At 37.1% G+C, this 20,534-nt stretch overlaps 1 protein-coding gene across 3 annotated transcripts; it reads left to right on the top strand.

The window, feature by feature from the left end:
• The first annotated feature begins 9,312 nt into the window (after positions 1–9,312).
• lrrn1 (leucine rich repeat neuronal 1) lies at positions 9,313–20,186 on the top strand. Of its 3 annotated transcripts, none has more exons than XM_048198812.1 (2): positions 9,313–10,057; positions 17,006–20,186. In XM_048198812.1, the coding sequence occupies exon 2, from the start codon at positions 17,241–17,243 to the stop codon at positions 19,392–19,394; it is 2,154 nt and encodes a 717-aa protein (XP_048054769.1). In that variant the 5' UTR covers positions 9,313–10,057; positions 17,006–17,240; the 3' UTR covers positions 19,395–20,186. The 3 variants fall into 3 exon arrangements, with proteins under 3 accessions (XP_048054769.1, XP_048054770.1, XP_048054771.1); XM_048198813.1 differs by lacking the exon at positions 9,313–10,057 and adding an exon at positions 10,872–11,799; XM_048198814.1 differs by lacking the exon at positions 9,313–10,057 and adding an exon at positions 10,872–11,813.
• The last annotated feature ends 348 nt before the right edge of the window (positions 20,187–20,534 follow it).

Here is a 20,534-nt window from a genome sequence, read left to right as displayed (position 1 = left end):
CTTGCATGATATTTTAAAAACCACAATGACAGTGTGTTTGATAATCATATAATAAATCAGTGAAGAATCACTGAATGTCTAAGAGCCAAACAAGAAGCATCTGAGTCATATTAAGACAGAGATTGCAGATGGCACTTAATCAAGATTTCACAGGAGACAAAATGGATTATAAACTTAAAAGTTGAGAAGAAGCCAATCACTGCACTGTTGTACAGGCGAACATTATAAGTATCTTAAGCTCTTTGCGGTGGGGGGTTTTAACATTGGCTGGTAGTTTGGTCTAGTGTTTGTAAGCCCCATGTGGTCCACCTTTAAGCTCCTTCTGTCTGAAATGCCAATCAGCTGTGCGAAGTGAATGCGTGCAGAATTCACGCATACTGAATGGCAGTCTAGAGAGTTTAAAGAGGACTATTGTTCCCTGATTCTTTCTGCCTCAAACTAGCAGGTGTAATCCACAGTATGCTTGTAGTTTAGTTAGAATCATCTTAAAATAGGGAGTGTGTGCAAACAATAGCAAACTGATGCCCATATGTCTGTATATTTTTAGAAACAAGACATCTTGATGACATTTAAAATGGAGTAGGAGCCAAATTCACCACTGTTATACATAATATTGTAACTGTGTAATAATAATAATAATATTGTAACTATTGTAATAATATTATAACTGTGTATTTTTGTCATGATTACTGCCACAAGTGTTGTTCTGTACACTGTTTATGTATTAAAATCATAAGCAAATTTAAAAGACATCAGACATTTTGTGTATAGTCTTAGGAGATTCAAATGACAGCAATGATTCAAATACATGATAAATACATTTTGTTAATCATACTTGTGTAAAGCAACCACAGACTAAAGACTACCATCTGTTGCATGACATGATAATTCCTAAAATCCTCATGGTTAGCTGCTTTGCCTATGTTGAGAGAAATGACTTCTCTTTTCGAATTACCTGAAATTTATGAGTAATAATTTAACATAGTTTTCCAGCCCTTCACTCATCTTTGGTGGCCTAGTTAACACCCCTCTGCTGGAGAAAATAAATAAATAATGGGAATCTCCAAACTGCAATGGCTTTGCGACGAGACGTCCCATATCTGCTGAAAGACACTGTGTTCCCAATTTTAGCCCTATATTGTATTAACAAACACTAGGCGCAGTGAGAGGAAGCAGTAATGTGAGGGATTCAAGATAAAGGATTGTCTAGATCTCAATCTGTGATAATTTAATTCTACATAGTGTAAAGTGTACAGGAGGAAAAAGTCAATATTGAGCCTTTAGCGTTTCCTCATTCACATCAAATTATTGAGCTGCTTTCACATGGGGTGTTTGAAGCATGACCCAAAATATAAAAGCAGCTCGGTAATGGCAGTTGAATGGCATTAGTTCAGTTTCTTATGCCATGGGCCTTTGTTTGTTCAATATATCTTAAAATGACAAAACAAAGTGTTGAATTGATTTTGTAATATGCTTTGAAATGTAATGGTTACTGGCTAAACAAGGGCAGTAAGTAAATCAATAAATACGTTTTCAGTTTTGCTATTTTTGGAGCAGAGTTACATTTGTCCTTGAAGCCTAAAGTGAGCTACGGTCATGCACTGTCAACATTTCTGAGTGCCTTAAGGTGTACTGTAAAACATTTATCCCAAATAATCTAGTGTCGTTTTAAGATAGGGAGTAGTACATAGTTTATAAACTGGCAGCTGACTCTCTACTGCCATGTGAAAGGCAATAAAAAGATTCTGATCTTTTCCAGTAGACCTGATCCTGCGTTATCCTTTTCTTAATCCATGGACAGATTGTTTATTTAATTAATGATAGAGAAAAGAAGGATGAAAAAAAAAAAAATGCATTTTGTGCAGATGTCCTAATAATCCTAATAGTCCTTATACTGTGTTTTACTGTATTTGATTTTTATTCAATGGTTTCAGTGCTTCTTATTCCCTTTCTCGTTTTCTTTCATTTATTATATTATTATATTGAGTGTGTGTATGTGTACAATGTATATATTATTTTTTTTCCCCAGTGAATTATCCATCACAACACTGGCCAGACGCGTACAGTATCTCCTTTAAGGATTGTGTTGAATGGTGGAGATGTATTTTTGATGCTGAGGAGAACAAAGGTCCTAGTTAAAATATGAAATGTAAGCCTCTGTCCAAATATAATCTCTCAATGCATTGGATTATACAGATTAACCTCATGTTTGTACATCAGTTTTGTGTTTTGCCAGGTGGTGGGGGATCAGTGGTTGAAAGTGGCACACAATCTGATTTGAAACCTATGATAAGAGAGAAAGTTTGTAGGAATGGTTGGCTTCTTTACTTTTGACTCTTTTTTTTTCATCTTGCTCTCTTTCAGATTCACAGAGCTCAAAATGATTTTATTACCACTATCCATGGTGCTGAAATCCTGAGGGATAAATTGCCTCCGATTTAGAGCAAAAAAAGGACAGTTAACGAATGCAAATACTGCAGATGTATATATCTGGTAAGGTTTCTACATATATATATATATATATATATTCAACTTAAATATGCATGCTTATCTGCATTGCTTATCAGATAGCTTTCATTTCATTTTCATTTCTTTTCTGAAAAATGATGTTAAATTATTGCCATTCTCAGAGGGGAAAAAAGAGATTTTAAATCTCACTAAAAGATGACCTACTCGCAATCTCAACAGAGTTCCTAGAACATTCTATAAAATATTCACTTTGACCTGAATAGTGAGGACTTCCTTTCAGCGTACTCAGAGAAAGCAGTTTCCTTACATTGAATAAACAGCTTGCAAAAAATTATCTGTAAAAAGTAGCAAGAATAAAATATACTGTAGATTTAAAAAATGTCCGTTACATCTATATTAAATGGTTGCATTCAAATTTGAATATCAAAATTTCGGTAACACGTTACAATAAGGTTCATTAGTTAACCACATTAGTTAACATGAACTAATAATGAACTGCACTTCTACAGCATTTATTAATCTTTGTTAATGTTAATTTCAACATTTACTAATACATGATTAAAAAAATCTTGTTAACATTAGTTAATGCACTGTGAACTAACATGAACAAACAACGATCGACTGTATTTTCATTAACGTTAACAAAGATTAGTAAATACAGTAACAAATGTATTGCTCATGGTTAGTTCATGTTAGTTAATACATTAACTAATGTTTAACTAATGAACCTTATTGTAAGGTGTTACCAAAATTTCTGTTTATATTAAATGACTCAGTAAGTTGTTAAATTTATATTTATTTGGTTACCAGGCAGAGCTGCTTAATATTTAAACTACACGTAGGCCAAAGTGAATCGCCTCTTTGACGTAATGCGGCACAGACACAGGCTCCGTTGAGAGAGGAGGAGATTTCAGGAGATGGTTCTTGGCCAATTAAATATTGCATAGTTCTGCTTCAAATTTTAAATAGGTGAGTATATGGGAGTGTCTCTCCAATATTTAAGCTTTTTGCATCCATTAGAGCACATTAAAACAAAATCAAAACCTTTTTTCATCCTGATTAAAAGTACATTAGGTTCTACAATATATTCAACAAAAATAAGACCATTAACTCTGTTCCTGGTCAATTCATCCAATTACTTTTTTATTCTTCTCAATTTACAAATGCAAAACATTTCTTCTTGTGTTAATCAGGCTTCAAGTGTTTTGTTATTGCATTTTCCTGAGCGGAGGAACAATATCTGTAAGTGTGTGGATGTGTTATGTAGCTCTGCATGGCACCAATTGTACTAATTCATTTTATACTTTCATGATTATGAACCTCTATCTTGAAGAAAGTAAGAAGTATAATTCTGTGAGTAATAGGGGGAAATTGCAGTCTGACTGTAAATTTCATATAAAGGAGTGAGAGCAAGAGGGAGTTGACATGTGAACGTGCTTTGCTATAGGGGATTAGATTCCACCATCAGGAGAAGAACTCGCATGTTAGCCTGTATCAAGGCATCCAATCTGCCTGGCAACCGTTGCCGTGCAAGCATGAGCTCTCTCTGCTGTATGTGAGAGAATTTCTTGCACTAAAAGGATCGTTCCTATATCTCCCCCACCCTTTCTCTTCTTCTTATCCATTCTCTGTGCAAGGGGTCATAACCCTGACCCCAAACAAGGTTGCCATTGTGACCCCAAGACAAGAGATTTTGCGCTCAAGTCTCTCTCTTTGTTTTGGAGGAGGAGGGGCACCTATGAAGGCACTGGCATCCATCTCTGAGAGTTTCATTAGGCACAATACCATGGTTTACCACTTTGAAATGTACCATGGTACTGAATGATTAATACTGCATTCTTCAAAAGTTCTTTAAAGAATACTATGGAACATTTTTGCCATTTTTCTTAGTTAACAAACAAGAGTTTTACTACTTCAAATGTTTATCACATTTCTAAATATAATTTAGATTTAGATACTGTATATATTTAATTGTTATTAAACAATAAATCAGTCATATTTTATTCTAGAGTCAAAAGAACCCACTATAATCAATCACTATAACCTTGTAGGGGAGAGACCACAGTGATTTTGTCACCTCCCACCCATGAGAAAAAGCAATACAGCTGGTGCTCTCATGCTTTGGGTTTAATCTGCTCCTTCACTGGTTCTTAAGCCAACACATCATTCCACATGACCATTAATCCCCTGGTTAAAGTCACTGATTGAACTGAATTAAAATGAATTTAGGGCATCATTCTTTCTCTTCTCTCCACCTATGCCTATATCAAATTAGTCTTAATTTACTGCTCTCTAATGGTCAAATTTTCTGGCCATATTCACGGCAGAAGAAAACACTTTTTAAAAGCACGTATTTTAGGTATTTTAATATTAATATAATAAGATTTGTATTTTGAGAACACTATCATATATAGTGTTTTCCATAGGATTTTAGACGGTGTACCTCTGTCCCTATATAGGGGGGTCCGGGGCATTCTTCCCTGGAAGAAAATTTTGTAAATCTTAAAGATAAAATCAATAATCTGGTGCACTTTGAGAGTTCCCATGTTCATGTTACCCATGTTCAGTGTGCAAACTGAACAAAGAAAAAGTCTTGCCTAAACTTTAAAGGGGACTCTATAGGGATCTAGAGATGTGCGGATCAGCTCTAACATCACCCAAATTAAAATCAATTAAAAAATAAATCTTCCAACCGCCAACCACCCGAACTGATGATTTTTCTCTTATTTTGAATATCTGCACCTGATCATCACAATACAATCATTCAAATTCTCAGTGTTAAGCAATGATGATACATTAACATATCACACTTAAGTAGGCTGCTTTTAAATTAATATTTAAAATAAAAGTTCTTCTTTGGCAAAATTACATTTCCTTAATAGCCTAAACACATGAGGTGTTTAGGTGTTTATATTCTTTCCTTGATTGGTTTTCCCTAAATAGAAATACGTTGTTGAAAATGAAAGTAAAAGAGTGGCGCACGTTCTTTGAGTTTTACCAAATGAGAGTTCTGTCTCTTTATTAAAATCAACACATTAATGATTTATCTCTCATCCACCCATGACCCACCCGCAGTTACTTGGAATGTTATTTTGTATTACTTGGCAGGGATTACCGACCCACGGATTACCTGATGCAGATCCACGCATCACTTTCGTTCGCTCTCGCAGAATGTCCCGAGCGGCTCCGTTAAAATTAAAAATTTACTTTTTATTTAGAATGTTGTTGTAAAAATATATATATATATATAATATGTAATGTAATATTTTTTGTGATGGATTTTCATATTTTAAGATTAAAAGTCTGGGTTTGTGACAAGGATACACCTAAATTCTAGTTTTCACCCATTCCACATGCATTTACAAGCAGTGAATGCATGTACCATCTAAAGCGCAATCTGCTGAACATGTACTCCATGTACTCTTGTCTCTCTTCTACAGTACACCAAGGCTATAATGTGGCCTTATTGACTGACTGACCTCTGCCGACACCCCATATCCACAGGTCCCATCTGACTCAGTGCTCATGTGAACCCTTTCACAACAAATTCATGATTTTAAAACTCATTGTGGCAGATAGCTAGACTCTGGTTTAACTTCTGTTAACCTCTATGTCAGTCTGAAGTAGATGGTGGCCTTTATAAAGCCAGCAATACTGGTTCATAGATTCAGGAATTTGATTTTATCCAAAGAGTATAGGACCTATTAAATCATTGATAGCATCTACATTCAATTATGATTATGTGTTTTCCATATTATAATGGTAAAATTTGTAATGAGAATCATTTAGCAAATGGAAAAATAATATAACTCATTCAAAAGATAACACTCATTTTTTGTGCTATTCTGCTGAGTCAGTTTATAAAATCGCTGTTAAGGGGTAGACATTTGTGTGTAGGCTGACTGAACCTGCCTGTGTTAAGCATGGTTTAGCATGCTGAGGGAATCCTCTGAAGCAGACATATCTTACTCTGTTTGCTGTCTGCCTTAATGGAATAAATCAATATCTTCAATGAGTGTGACCTGAATATTCCCGCAACTGAAGCAAGACTGTAAATGTCAGTTGGGTCCAGTTTACTTTTATTTAAGCTCTAAGGTCTGTAGAAATCTACTAAGCATGAGGGGAACACAAATTCTAAAAAGTGAAAATGTGCAGTTGTTACCTTGTGTAGGGTTTCTACCTACTGTCGAAATTGTGTTTGTTGTTGTAATCTAGTCATACAAGGTAATATATTTGACTTAGATGCTCCCACATAAAGGGCTACCAGTCAAAACAGTGTAGTTTTGCTAATTATTCTCTGATTTATCATGGTATGTCTTTTTCCCTAAAATGTTTCAAGATAAAGGTTTAGTTATGTGGGTGCATGTGTTTGATCTCCACCATCTTATCACAATGCAAATCTAGCCAATGCACCTATAGTGTTTCTATTTACCTGGCAGCTAAGGCCTTCAGGGTAGCAGTGACCTCAAAAAGTTTCCGTTATCTGCACCCACCCACGCACACACAAACACACTGAAAGCACTCCATCTGTCTGGCTCTTTCAGTGGGGATAAAGCATACCATGGGGGAGGCAATGCAGGAGCTGTATTCTCTGCTTGCCTCAAGTTCTCTACTTGTATGTCTGAAGGTGACTCAGAAAGGTGCCCACGCATTTATCCAGTGATTTAAACTCATTGACTCTCTGGGTAATTGTGGTATCTCATTTTAGTGGAGACCAGTAATGATGTTCAGTTACGCATGCCTTTGAATCCATTTTTTTTTTTCATGGACGATACCAATAACTATGAAGTTTTAATAATCGTTCTAATTATGAGAATTGGAAAGTCACACAACTATAATGACACAGTGAAACGATATCTTTGAAATTACTTTCAAAACCTTTTTTTTCAAGCTGATGATCGATAAAAAACATTGGCAGCCAATCAGAATCCACCTGACTTTAAAAAGCTTGAACATTATTGTGTGTTGAAGAGCGCAGTGGTTTTTCAGTTGAGACGCTTTGTTGTTATGATACGGAATATCTGAGGCACTGTTACTTATAACTGATTTTGCAGGTAATTTGTCGACACAATGTGAGAGTTGGTCGGTGTTGTATTTGTCCCTCCCCTCCTCCACTCTGATTGGACGGCTGACTAAAAAGTGACAGTGATGAGCGCATCGTTTTACTCAAAATTGAACATTCTTCATCTCGAGGCGACCGGCTTTTAAAAAACGTGGCGCTCCCATTGAAAACAATTGGAAAAGTATGCTAGCCACTGAAAAGAACACTTTGGTGGACACATGGCCTAAAGAAAAAGCTTAACGTGGCTTAATGCACTAAGAGAGTGGCATTATAAGACCAAACTCAGTAAATACTATACTGATAAAGCATAATATACAGAAAAATTTGATCTTTTAAAGGTGTGGTAAGTAGATTTTGAAAAACGCTGTTGGACATTGTTGATATTTGAAATCAACCCAAACAAACCCACCCCTCTCTTCATTGCTCCGCCTCCAAAACTCACTCTCCAATGCTAACTACCCTGCTCCGAGTCGGTCTCGAACACTGGCTCGATCACTGCTAGCAGGCGAGTGCACTAACAATGATGCTAAAGACCGCATTCTCTAGCGATCATCAGTGTGCAGTGGTTTACCTGTACAAACGGGTTGATGACTTCCTTGTTCTATGAAGTCCCTCCTTCAGAAATACGTAACGAGTTCTGATTGTGCCAGCGGTTCCTGTGTTGTGATTCGACAGCAGCTTAGCGAACCTTGCCCGGAAAGGTCACGCCTCTTACCATAACGTGGAGATGCACGCGCTCAGTGTTATTGTAAACATGTCTTTAATTTTACCCTATCAACCTGAGCTGGAATCAGACCCGGTGATTGGACTGCGGGATGAAAATAACAGTGTTTCGACGACATGGCGACAAACACACTCTACAAACGCAACTCTTGTGTATTCCTGTGGGCGGAGGTTAGTCAAAAAATTGTTTTAGTGACGTCATTAAAGAAGGAAGTAGAGGGATGTAGTCCAAACTGGCCGTTCGATGTCATCAATGCCATCTCGCTTGGCATTGAACTTTGAGCTTTAAAATTTTACAGATTTTATTTATACTCTAACAACAACATTACACACTAACTAAAGTTTGAAACATGGGATCACGAAGAACGGGACCTTTAAGCAACGTTAAGCGTTTTCTTTGTGACGGTTTTCTATGGGAGGAAAACGCTTAACGTGAAATTAAACGTGCTGCGTTCCAATTCTGGGCTCAACTGCTTTTCTGTACATATTATACTTTATTAGTATAACAGACCGAGTTTGGTCTGTTAATATCACTGTCTTAGTACATTAAGCCACATCAAGCGTTTTTCCACGTTAAGCGTTTTAGAATGTCCCGTTGTGGGTGCTAAGTAGTTATCATTATAGTTGTCGTTCTTGGTGTGAACCTTTAGTCCGGAGTTCGCTCATTGCTCCAAAACAATATTTAGGAATCAGATCAGATTACAAAAAAAAAATTGAATAAATTTTTACAACCTTTCAAAAGAGAATTAGAAATTAATCACCCCAAATTTCAGACTTTCATGCTTACTGCATGATGTTTTTTTCCTCCTAACAAGTAGCAAAGCAGACTAATTAACAGGCGAATAAATTAGCTCGGAAATGTTTTCATCCACCACGTCTCATGAGATTTATTTTATTTATTTATTTGCATGTTATGTAGAGCACGAAGTTGTAGATAAGCCGCATTCTCTTTTTACACCATAACAACACACACGTGAAATTAATTTGTTTTTATTTTATAAACTATTAACAAATATATTCTTTGTTTTAAAACAGGAAATTTTGTCTGAAAATGTCATCTCTAGCCTAGACAATGCACAAAGATAGATGGATTAGGAAGAAAAACTTTCCTCAAAGTAAGGCACCGAACAAAGGGACATTGTCTCATTGTAAATCTTTGGTGAGTGGGACACCATGCAGAGTCCTCCATCACTATACGTCAAAGAGAAGGAGGGAGTCAGTGGAAGACGTTCTCATAAGAGAATATCACCTCCTTAGCATTTCAGCTTCCACGCCCCGCGTTATCCCCAACGCGCTCCCCCATGCCCGCCTTTGTTCGCATCACAACAATCCCTGAACAGATGGTGCTCTGCTTGGGAATCGAGTGACAGCCACCGGCTAGCAACCAATCGCCTGCTCGGGAATCAGCTGACTCGCCTGGACATCGCCAGGTGCTGTCATCATATTTTCCTTGGCGACGCAGCACGGGTTCCACAGTAACACGGAGACACGGCGGATGGGAGCCAGTCAGCGGATTCCTGTTGCAAGGATCCATGCAAATCCTGACCATGCGCTTGGCGAAGGTTGCACATGCATATTCGCGGAGTGGATGTAACGAAATTATGCCACTGTAATCGTTAAGCAGTTTATCAAACGGAACTTATGAACGACGTGATGGTATTTATTATCTATGGATTTTCTTTAAGTGCTCATTCTTGTGTTCACAAGGACATAGATACTGTATCCAGGTACTGTAAGTGCATGAACCAGTCAGCGCGGAGGGAGGACTTCAATGCCATTCGGAACGTGTAGCAAGCCAAAGAGGTATGTTCAGATATATTTTGAAGCATCCAAATAGCTATTACCCTTTGCACGTTAAACCAGAACCATGGGCAACTAAATAGGTTCCATCCTGCGCGCTGCAATCATAAAAAACAAAAGCTTTCTGTCTGTAATAACGAGCTGTGGTAAGTCAGCCCAAAATGTGTTTCCATCAGGTTATGAAAATAGATGGTATCTGTGTTGCTTCGCTTTTGATGCTTCTCCTATATGGACTGGATGTATGGCAAGCCGTTTTAGCATTTATTCATTTAACTGTCTCTTTTCATATTAACAGTACTTACTTATGAATAATACTTATTTAGAAATAGTATTATAATAAATAATACTTTATTTTTTTAAATAATTATTAAGCAATCCAATTATTCAGTTTTACTTGCAACTATTATAGTAGTACTTATTCATTATATACTAGGAACTTTCCCAATAGTTAAATACTTAATTGACTGAATTCAGTTACAAAATTTTGCAAATTGTTACCAACAATAGAATAGATACATGATACTGTTAGGACATAGCTAGTTTGTATGGGGATTAAATGTGCATTGAATAGATACTACACTGTAAAAAAAAAAAAAAAAAAAAAAAAAAGAATTGTTGGTTTAACTTAAAGTTACCTGGTTAAATGAAAAATTTGAGTTAGTACAATGAAGGCAATTGGTTTAATCAACAGAAACTCAAAATATTATGTTATCTGAACCACATTAACTATCTAAGTTGATTTGACAAAAGAAAAAGTCATTAAAATATTTTTTACAGTGTTGTCAATTTTGGATAACTTACTGGTAATTAAAATATAAATATTAATAATATAAAAGTAAAATTGATAATATTTAGTTTTTAAGAAATAACTCTTCAAATGGCTTGCCATACGGCGTGATTTACTGCATTTAATAGCAAGGACGCATCGGCTGTTGCTTGAGATGTTCAAGGGCAAAACGTGTGTGATTTTGAATAATTTATGGTTTGTTTATGAGTTCACACAATTCATGCAGGATTTTTCAGAACCATAGTCTGGTAAAAGATAATTCCACAACAAATGTATGCTATGTAGTAAGCAGAACGTGAAGGGAATGGAATACGGTCGACTTTTTAAAAGCTTTGTGTCAAACATGAATGCATGCAGTGTTAAAACAGCATTAACTGAATGCATTGAAGCATTTGGTTGCGTCTTGTATGTAGTAGCTACCTATACCACAGTTTTACTTCTAATTCTTCTCGATTATCCCGTTTGCATCGTTTAAATTTTTCGCAGTGACTCGTTTGTTATATTTTACCTCCCGAGAGTGATTTCACACTGTAATTGTGGCGGAAATCGATCGCAAACTTTGATCTGATCGCGTTATTGCTGGCTTACCGCAGGCGCGCGCATGGGGTCTGGTTGGCGATGCAGAAATGTGATTTGCATCTCAATGTCCAGGCACTCTAGCAGATGTTTCGTTGCTTACTCATTCGAAATAAGACGCCACAACTTCCATAGGAAAGACAATAAACACGGGAAGACGTCTTTTAGTCAGGGAAGGATGTATAATGAGGGTTTGAGGAGGGGGTTTGTATTGTCCCTGGGGACGCCACCCCTTGTTGCAGCTGTTGCGTCTGTTGCAGAAGTTGTTTTCTGACATTTGAAGAGAAGCGTCCTCATGAGCAACAACAACGCAAGGAAAATGTCGGGCATATTTTTAGATGAGGACAATAGTGTAGGCTGCAGGTGGTTACGTCTTTGAAAGGTATGTGGAAAAAGGTAATATTTTTTTCTTTCGGTCGAATTTCTTATATTCTGTATAAATAAACTGTATGCCTCTTATCATATAGCTACTGTTTTAATCGAAATATTAATTCATATTATATAATGAACATTTTACTAAATAAATAAGAACATGTAAAATAATAAAATAGGTGACAGTGTGATGAGAACTGTTCTATCAACATTATTTTTTGTATAATACTATAGCTCTTGTAGTCTTCGTTATTTGTAGAAAACAAAATTTCTTTGTAATTCATATAATCATTTAAATATTATGTCCCTTCCACATATTAGTTTTTTGGAATTTCTTTCTGTCAATCCAAAACACTCTCAGTCTACACTTACTGTGGTTTATCATGACATTGGATTTTACAGAAAGATGTAAGGTGGTCTGGAGCTGAAAGATTATGTGTTTTTCTTATAAATCTGCATGTAATTTGGAATGTATCAGTCTGCTGGGATTAGAAGCAATAGTGGTCAGTTTCATGAAGTGGTGAAAAGAACAAGTCTGGCTTTTGTGTTGGTCACAGAGATAAAGAGTGGAATAGACCAAGCACCTGTTTGCACCTAATTCTGCAACCATAATCTGGTTAAGAAATCACTCTGCAAAGGATCTGTTTGGACAGCAGGTTGAAAGAGGAAAATACATTCCTTACTGCTCAAGGTGTGACTGTATAAATGTTAAATATTCAGTTTTGTAAAATCATTTGACACTATTTGAGGTTTTGAGTTTTAGATAATACACATTCTGGGATCCACTTAGTAACATTTTTAAGTGCAAATAGTTGGAAACTGAAATGGGACCTTTGGGGTTTCCTGTGCATTTACTCCTCAGCACTTATCCTTGCGCAGTGACACAGAGACTCAATTTGATCGGCAATCGATGTTTTTATGCCATTCGCGGTATAGTCAGCACTGTACCGCCCATGCCATTACCCCACAGTTCAACCCTGGGCAAAGCTATGATTCACCATGCAATTAATAATACCCCTCAGATTAAGAGTTGGCAAGCGTAAAGGGTCTTGAATGTTGGATGTGAAAAGATCTGCTCTCTTGGCCCTTTGCAAACCCATTTTGATCCAAGAATAAAATTAATTACCATTAATTTCTCACTCACTTTCTATGAAGGTTTTCAGGAAGTGAGTCCCTTGAGGAGATTAGCAGAGAAAAGAATGTAGAGTTAGAGACAAGATGGTCTTTTTTTTTTTGGAGTTGACGTCATAAGTCATTTTAGCAGGCCTTTTGAGTTTCTCCTCTTGTTTATTTGGACTTTTGTATTGTATGCTGGGAATGTATTTCCAGTGTTTCCTCTGCCTCCGCAGCAAACTGTGCATATAGAGAGTTAGAAAAGCAAATACAGTTTATTTTAAGTCATGTAGGCTGTGAGAAACATCAGCAAAATCAGCCCTGTTCATATCTGTAGCAGCAAGAGTTTTTTTTCTGTTGCTATTCAGTAAGTGGCTTGATGAATCACTGAATCAAATCATGAACAACAAATGATGTGTTCTAATGTTTATGTGGATCCTGGCCATTAGTAGCTCAGGCTTGTGTACCAATCCAAATACCCTTATTTTTTATACAAGCATAAACCCATTAGTGTTGTTTGTAGTAGTTAGAATATTGATTTTCTGCTGAGATTTAAAAACTGCACTCTACCGTGCTCAAGTTGAGATTTTGAAAGCATATTGAGGTTACTTAGTTAGGAGATAGGAGCATGTATCTTCATTATCTAAATATCTTTAGGGTTTGTTTTTATGGCCATTTTGGGAGTTTCATTGACAAATTTGTATGGTTGTAATCACTTGAGCTAGAATTAGAGGATACTTAGGATTTCAACCAAACTAGCTTTTACTGTACACTTCAAATAAACCAGCAGGCTTAGAGTGTTCCTCAAACTTAAAAAAATACCCTGTCAAACACTAGCATTACTGTGACCCATAGATCAGATGTGCCTTCAAAACAGAAGTCTTCACTCTCTGCAGAGAACAGATCTGCATCTGTTGGTGATCTGAAATGGCAGGTGTTTCAAATAGGCTCCCATTGAATTTCACAGCTGTCATTTGTTATCTAAAACTAGGGGAAGTTCAGGATGACGGGCTGGACAACAGGAAGCAAGCTGGCTGCAGAAGTTGGAGTGGTGTAAATAGCCATTAATTTGCCCGCTGATTTGGATTCAGATCCTGTTTACTTATAATCAGTAAATATTTATGAGGATCATCAGGATGTGTTATTTGCGGTCCTTAGGCAAATGGTACTGTGAGAAACATTTTGTTACATCATGTTTCTTCCCTTCATAATTGCAGCCTGTGCACACTTTTCCCAAATACCACTACTGAAGTGTGATAAGAGTAATTGTCTGTTGTTTGTATTAACTTCCTTATGAGGTTTTCATTTTGAACCATCATATTATATTTACTAATATCCTCATTTATAGGGCCATACTTTAAAGAGAAACATTTAAAGTCTCTGGGTAATTTTAGGCTTATTCGAAACCTCACTATGCATCCACATTAGTTTTGTTTGGTAATAAGTTGGGCTGCCAAAAGATCAATAGAATGCTCACTGCAGACTTAATGAAACTGAAGTGATGTCTCTGAACTACAGACAGACAACTAGACCTTAATCTAAAAACACAGAGCTAAAATTGTGGCTTAATTTTAAGCCCCAGTATTCAGTCTTAAATGAAATTGTGATCGCTGGATTACTTTATCCTACTTACTGGAAAGGCCTCCACTTTGGTAAATACTGCTATTAAGAGCTGAATCTGAGATTGACCTCAATATTGGTAAAAAATGAAACATAATTCATGTGAAAATGGCGGAAAATAATGGCACATTTCACGTTTTTAAACAATGGAAAAAACTGTAATAGTAGTGTATATTTGAACAGACTGAAAATTTTCATCATTTACTCACCCTCATGTCATTCCAAACCCGTATGACTTTCTTTCTTCAGTGAGAAGATACTCTAAAAAAAACATATTTTTTTTCATCATCAGGATCCATTGTTGTTTTGGACCCCATTGACTGTCATTGTATGAACAAAAACATTATGCAAAAGATATTCTTTTGGATTAAAGAAAACATCATATAGATTTGGTAGGTTACAACGATGACAGAATTTTCATTTTGGGGTGAGCTATCCCTTTAAGAGACTGCTTAGACATCTTGCAAATTAAGTGTCATTAAAAAGCATGGATCATGTTCTGGTAAAAAATTAGTTAATTAGTTGCTATTCCTGGAAAATGATGGAACACTTTAGTCCTTCTATTTGTCTTTCATTTCATTCATCTGCCCGTCTTTAAATTTTACAGATAAGTTTAATCTTCCATTCTAATTACCTTATTAAGATATTTCACATGTCATTGTGTGATATATTGTATTACAAGCTAGATAATTAGATAAGGTACATTTTCATTGTATCATTTTTCTTGTCCAAACCTGTGAGATAAACTGAATGAAATTCTCACACTGATTGATCTTTGCAGTGTTAAAATAGTCAATTGCCCTTAAAATATTTTGTTGGTTTCGCTCCCATCTTTACTAGTTTAGTTTCAGTGTGAGGTGTCATTTTGTATCGCATTACGAAATACTTTAAGGATGGTGCCGATATCTCTGATAACACAGGCCGGGTCCATCTGTGTACTGCACTCTTTTATGAGGATTGCTGATACTGGCAGTTACAGTCAGCTTTCATTCTAAATTGCCCTGATGCTCTTTTGGCCACAGGGGGGAGATCAGGCCTCTTATTGATTTCCACTTTCACATTAAAGGACTCATTTACACCAGCTGTACCATGTTTCCTCCATTCATTTTCTTGGGAGTATGAGACTTAAAATTGTTCAAGCTGTCCAAGCTTGTATTTGTTGGTGGATTCAACTTCACGAGAGACTCCAAAGCTCTGAAGTTAAGTGGGCATATTGCTGCCACTTGTAATCTGCATATGATGTGGGTGAAATGTTTTCGATTATCTTATGCTTCAGGATGAGTGCAGTTCAGTTGTGTTGATAATTGCAGTTAAAAACATTAGCAATGCTGAGCAACTGAGTATATGTTCTTAATGTAGGTGGTATTTGGCATGGACTAAATCCCTCTGGCTTGCGGTTTGTGTGATTGAATCAGCATTATCACCATATGGGATAACAGATGCCCCGTTCACTGCTGCTCTGTCAAAGACGTAATAACATGCCACCTTTTTGTGCCTATTGCTTGCGATGGATGCTTAATATGCTTGGTTATTTCATTCCAAACTTCAACAAAACCCCTTCTAGTGTTAAATTAGCCGCAGTAATCTAGGACAACACATTTCCTGCAGAATCAAGCAAAGCGTACCTGATTTGATATGATTGATTTGATACGGTTCACATTTGCATAATATCTTATTTTTATGCATTTTGTTTTACATGAATGCTGCAAAGAGGTAATACTGTAGTTATTTAACTTAGAATCAGGATATGGTAATGTCTTGACAGGAAAGACTGCGGATAAATGTATAGAGTCATTTCTATACCTCACTAATGTTCAGTCTTTGTTTACAATAACAATTGTTTGATCCTCTGAGAAATAATGTTTCCTTCCTTTTCGGTCACCCTTTCTTTCCGCTTTGATTCACCTCTTCAAGCATGTCAGATTGCAGTAAAAAAAAAATATAGATTTTTTTTTACAATGCATAATGCTTAGTTTATTTAGCTATTTTTGTGTAATCTACATACTGTATATGTGTTCTAACACTGTTTTATATATAATATTTCAAATTATGTTCATTGCAAAATGTTTGTAATTTTTTACTTGTTTACCAGTACAAATAACTAAAAATCTTTAAAACAAGATTAGTTTACTTGAGATTTTCAAAAAAGGTTGTCTTGAATATAAGAATTTTTTCCCTTGTTTATTCTTTAAGTGTAAAATAATCTACCAGTGCAGTAAATTGAAATAAACTGAAAGTAAATTTATCTTGTTTCAAGAATGTATATATATTTTACCTAGAAAATTAGACAAAAAGAGTATTTTTATAGTGCAATGTTTGCTACAGTCATGTGCATTTGACATTTTTTCCATTGTTTGAATCCATACTTTTTGCTTTCATCTCATGTCTCTTAACGTGTTTATTTGAATATGCACTTTTCATGTCATGGAATTTTTCCATTGATTATTGTAACACAATCTTTTTCTGTTTGTTATTTTTCCTAGGCCAACTCTCCAGTCTAAGGTTCACACTGTGAGGAAGTTTTAAACCTATATGAGCCCACGGGAACTACACTCTTTTAAATCTTTCGGAAGCTCTTTGACTTCGCTGTTCAAGCTTGCAGAGGGATAAAAGGACTATTCTGCAACACTTCTATTGAATGAGAATCTCACCTCACCATCTCTTTGGCGCTATAGGAATTCCAGCTCAGATCTGAGAGGATAAACAAGTACAGTCAGAATGGCAAGAGGGACTTTCTTTTTTGTTGTGCAGGGCCAGATTTGTTTCTTCCTGTTTCTGGCTTTACTTGGCCTCTCTTCAGTTCAGAGTACAGAATGTCCGCAGCTTTGTGTGTGTGAGATCCGGCCTTGGTTCACACCCCAGTCCACCTACAGAGAAGCAACTACCGTTGATTGCAATGACCTTCACCTTACGCGCATCCCTGGCAACCTGTCCGCTGACACGCAGGTGTTGCTTCTGCAAAGTAACTACATTGCCAGAACTAGCGAGGAACTGGAGCAGTTACTGAATCTCACAGAACTCGACCTGTCCCAGAACAATTTCAGCAACATCCGTGATATCGGCTTGACCAACATGTCACAACTCACGACGCTTCACCTGGAGGAAAACCAAATAGTCGAGATGCCTGACTTCAGTTTGCAAGACCTCACCAATCTACAGGAGCTGTACATTAATCACAATCAGATCAGCTCCATTGCACCCAATGCCTTTGCTGGATTGCGTAACCTTCTGAGACTCCATCTGAACTCCAACAGACTCAAGGCCATTGACAATCGTTGGTTTGAATCAACCCCCAACCTGGAGATCCTGATGATTGGGGAAAATCCTGTGGTCGGCATCCTGGATTTGAACTTCAAACCTCTTACCAACTTGAGAAGCCTGGTCCTGGCAGGAATGGAGCTCACTGATATCCCAGGAAATGCGTTTGTTGGACTAGACAACCTGGAGAGTCTATCCTTCTATGACAATAAACTAGTTCGGGTGCCGCAGACTGCTCTGCAGAAGCTTCCAAACCTGAAATTCCTGGATTTGAACAAGAATCCGATACATAAAATTCAAGAGGGGGACTTTAAGAACATGCTAAGGCTGAAAGAACTTGGCATTAACAACATGGGAGAACTTGTGTCCATCGATCGCTTTGCCCTGGATAACCTCCCAGAGTTGACCAAACTCGAAGCCACCAACAACCCCAAGTTTTCCTACGTGAGCCGTTTAGCATTCCGTGACTTGCCGTCACTAGAGAGTCTAATGCTCAATAACAATGCTCTAAACTCCCTCTACCAGGCTACGGCGGAGTCCCTTCCCAACCTGAGGGAGATCAGTATCCACAGCAACCCGCTGCGCTGCGACTGTGTAATTCAGTGGATGAGCTCAAACAAGACAACCATTCGATTTATGGAGCCTCTTTCCATGTTTTGTGCGATGCCGCTTGAGGTTAGAGGTCAGCGCGTGAGAGACGTGCTTTCTCGTGAAACTTCAGGCCAGTGTCTGCCCATGATCTCTCACGACACGTTCCCCAATCACCTCAACCTAGACATCGGAATGACAGTAGACCTTGACTGTCGTGCTATGGCCGAACCTGAACCGGAAATATACTGGGTGACCCCATCTGGTAACAAAGTCATGATGGATACAGTGTCAGATAAATACCAACTCAGCAGTGCAGGAACTCTGCGCATATCCCACATTCAGGTGGACGACTCTGGCCACTACACCTGTGTGGCCCAAAACACAGAAGGAGCGGACACTCGGGTGACCGCCATTCGAGTCAATGGAACTCTTCTGGATAGCACCCAACTTATGAAGATCTATGTGAAACAAACCGAGTCTCACTCGATTTTAGTGTCCTGGAAAGTGAACTCCAATGTCATGACGTCCAATCTAAAGTGGTCGTCTGCCACCATGAAAATCGACAACCCTCACATCACCTATACAGCTAAAGTTCCTGTAGATGTTCATGAGTACAACCTCACACACCTTCAGCCAGCCACTGAGTATGAGGTCTGTCTCTCAGTCTCTAATATCCACCAGCAGACCCAAAAGTCATGCGTCAACGTCACAACCAAGCACGCAACGTTTGCAGTGGAAATCTCTGAGCAGGGCACCAATACGGCTCTGGCAGGTGTCATGGGCACAATACTGGCCATCATCAGCCTAGGCTCCATCACGGTGTACATTGCAAAGAGATGGAAGAGGAAGAACTACCACCACTCCTTAAAGAAGTACATGCAGAAAACCTCCTCCATCCCCCTAAACGAACTGTATCCTCCCCTCATTAACTTATGGGAGGCAGACAGTGAAAAGGACAAGGACGGTTCTTCAGAAACTAAGCCGACACAGGTGGACACAACAAGAAGTTATTACATGTGGTGAAGCCTACCAGACGTTTTTTCTTCTTTAGAGCACAAAGACACATCTTTACTTATTTGTGCGTAAAAAGACATGGATTTCGTTTTTTCTGCTTCGCTTACTTGCAAGCAACTATTCAGACTGATATCTCTGACTTTTTAGTAGAGTGTTTTGCCTTTTAATCTTCTTTATCTTTCAATATGGCAGCTTTGTTTAGCTTCCGAGACATGTTAGTAGCTGTGCTTTTTCTTTTTGTTCATTATATTTTCATAGCACAGCATAGATAATGTCAAGGATTGACTTTGGGTCGATTGATGCTGTAGTACTGTATCTGATCCAATATTGATATGTCTTTGGCAGTATTCATAGAGAATGCATTGTTTCTTTCTCTCTTGCGTAAGACAGTTTAACTGTTGTGCACTGAAATATATTAACAAATTTGTCTTTGGACTCCAGTGTAAGCTGACAAGGTGAGTTTAGACTTGATACACTGTCTATTGAAAAATGTTAGCAATTGTTCTGTAATGTTGTATCAACTATAATTTGAACATTTTGGATTTTCTCAAAAGTAATTTTTGATTTAGAACTTAACTTTGCAGATTAAAGAATTGTAAACCAGCAATAGAAATGTGAATGTTAAATAATTAGGTTGTAGAAAAATGCTTTTTTTAATTACTCAGATTCTTCTTTTTTTTAATTGGCTAGAATCTGTTAATCATTTAATTTTGTTGTAATTTACACATGCAAAATATGTTGCATATTACAGTGCAAACAAAAATAAAATACAGTTTTGTTCTGATATTTTTTATACAATGATTTTCAAGTTGAGTGTCATTATTATAATTTCCTGCTCTAACTTTTGTAATTATTATTTCAGACATCTTATCCCCCCCTAACCTCCTTCTTTTTATATGCATTACTTACTTTGGTCATGATTTAATAGTTTCAGTGAACTAAAAGACAGCATAATACAAAGATCTCCATTACCAGTCCCCAATAGTGATAGGGTCAAGGAATGCAATTACAAAAATATGATTAAAGTCTGTCTTCTTTCTTCCTTCAGTTATTGCCACCAAGTCCTCAAGGACAAATTATTCATCAAAGTAATTATTAAATCATCTGAAATGGGATGCTTATTTATATCAGGTGTTTTTTCTGATCATT

The sequence above is a fragment of the Megalobrama amblycephala genome, linkage group LG8 (genome assembly GCF_018812025.1).
Source record: "Megalobrama amblycephala isolate DHTTF-2021 linkage group LG8, ASM1881202v1, whole genome shotgun sequence".
In the NCBI taxonomy this organism is placed as follows: domain Eukaryota; kingdom Metazoa; phylum Chordata; class Actinopteri; order Cypriniformes; family Xenocyprididae; genus Megalobrama; species Megalobrama amblycephala.
This window is presented reverse-complemented; position numbering and strand designations above follow the sequence as displayed.

Bases quoted from the DNA above. Each gene is read 5' to 3' on its own strand.
- lrrn1 (XM_048198812.1), top strand. From the start codon at position 17,241: ATGGCAAGAGGGACTTTCTTTTTTGTTGTGCAGGGCCAGATTTGTTTC.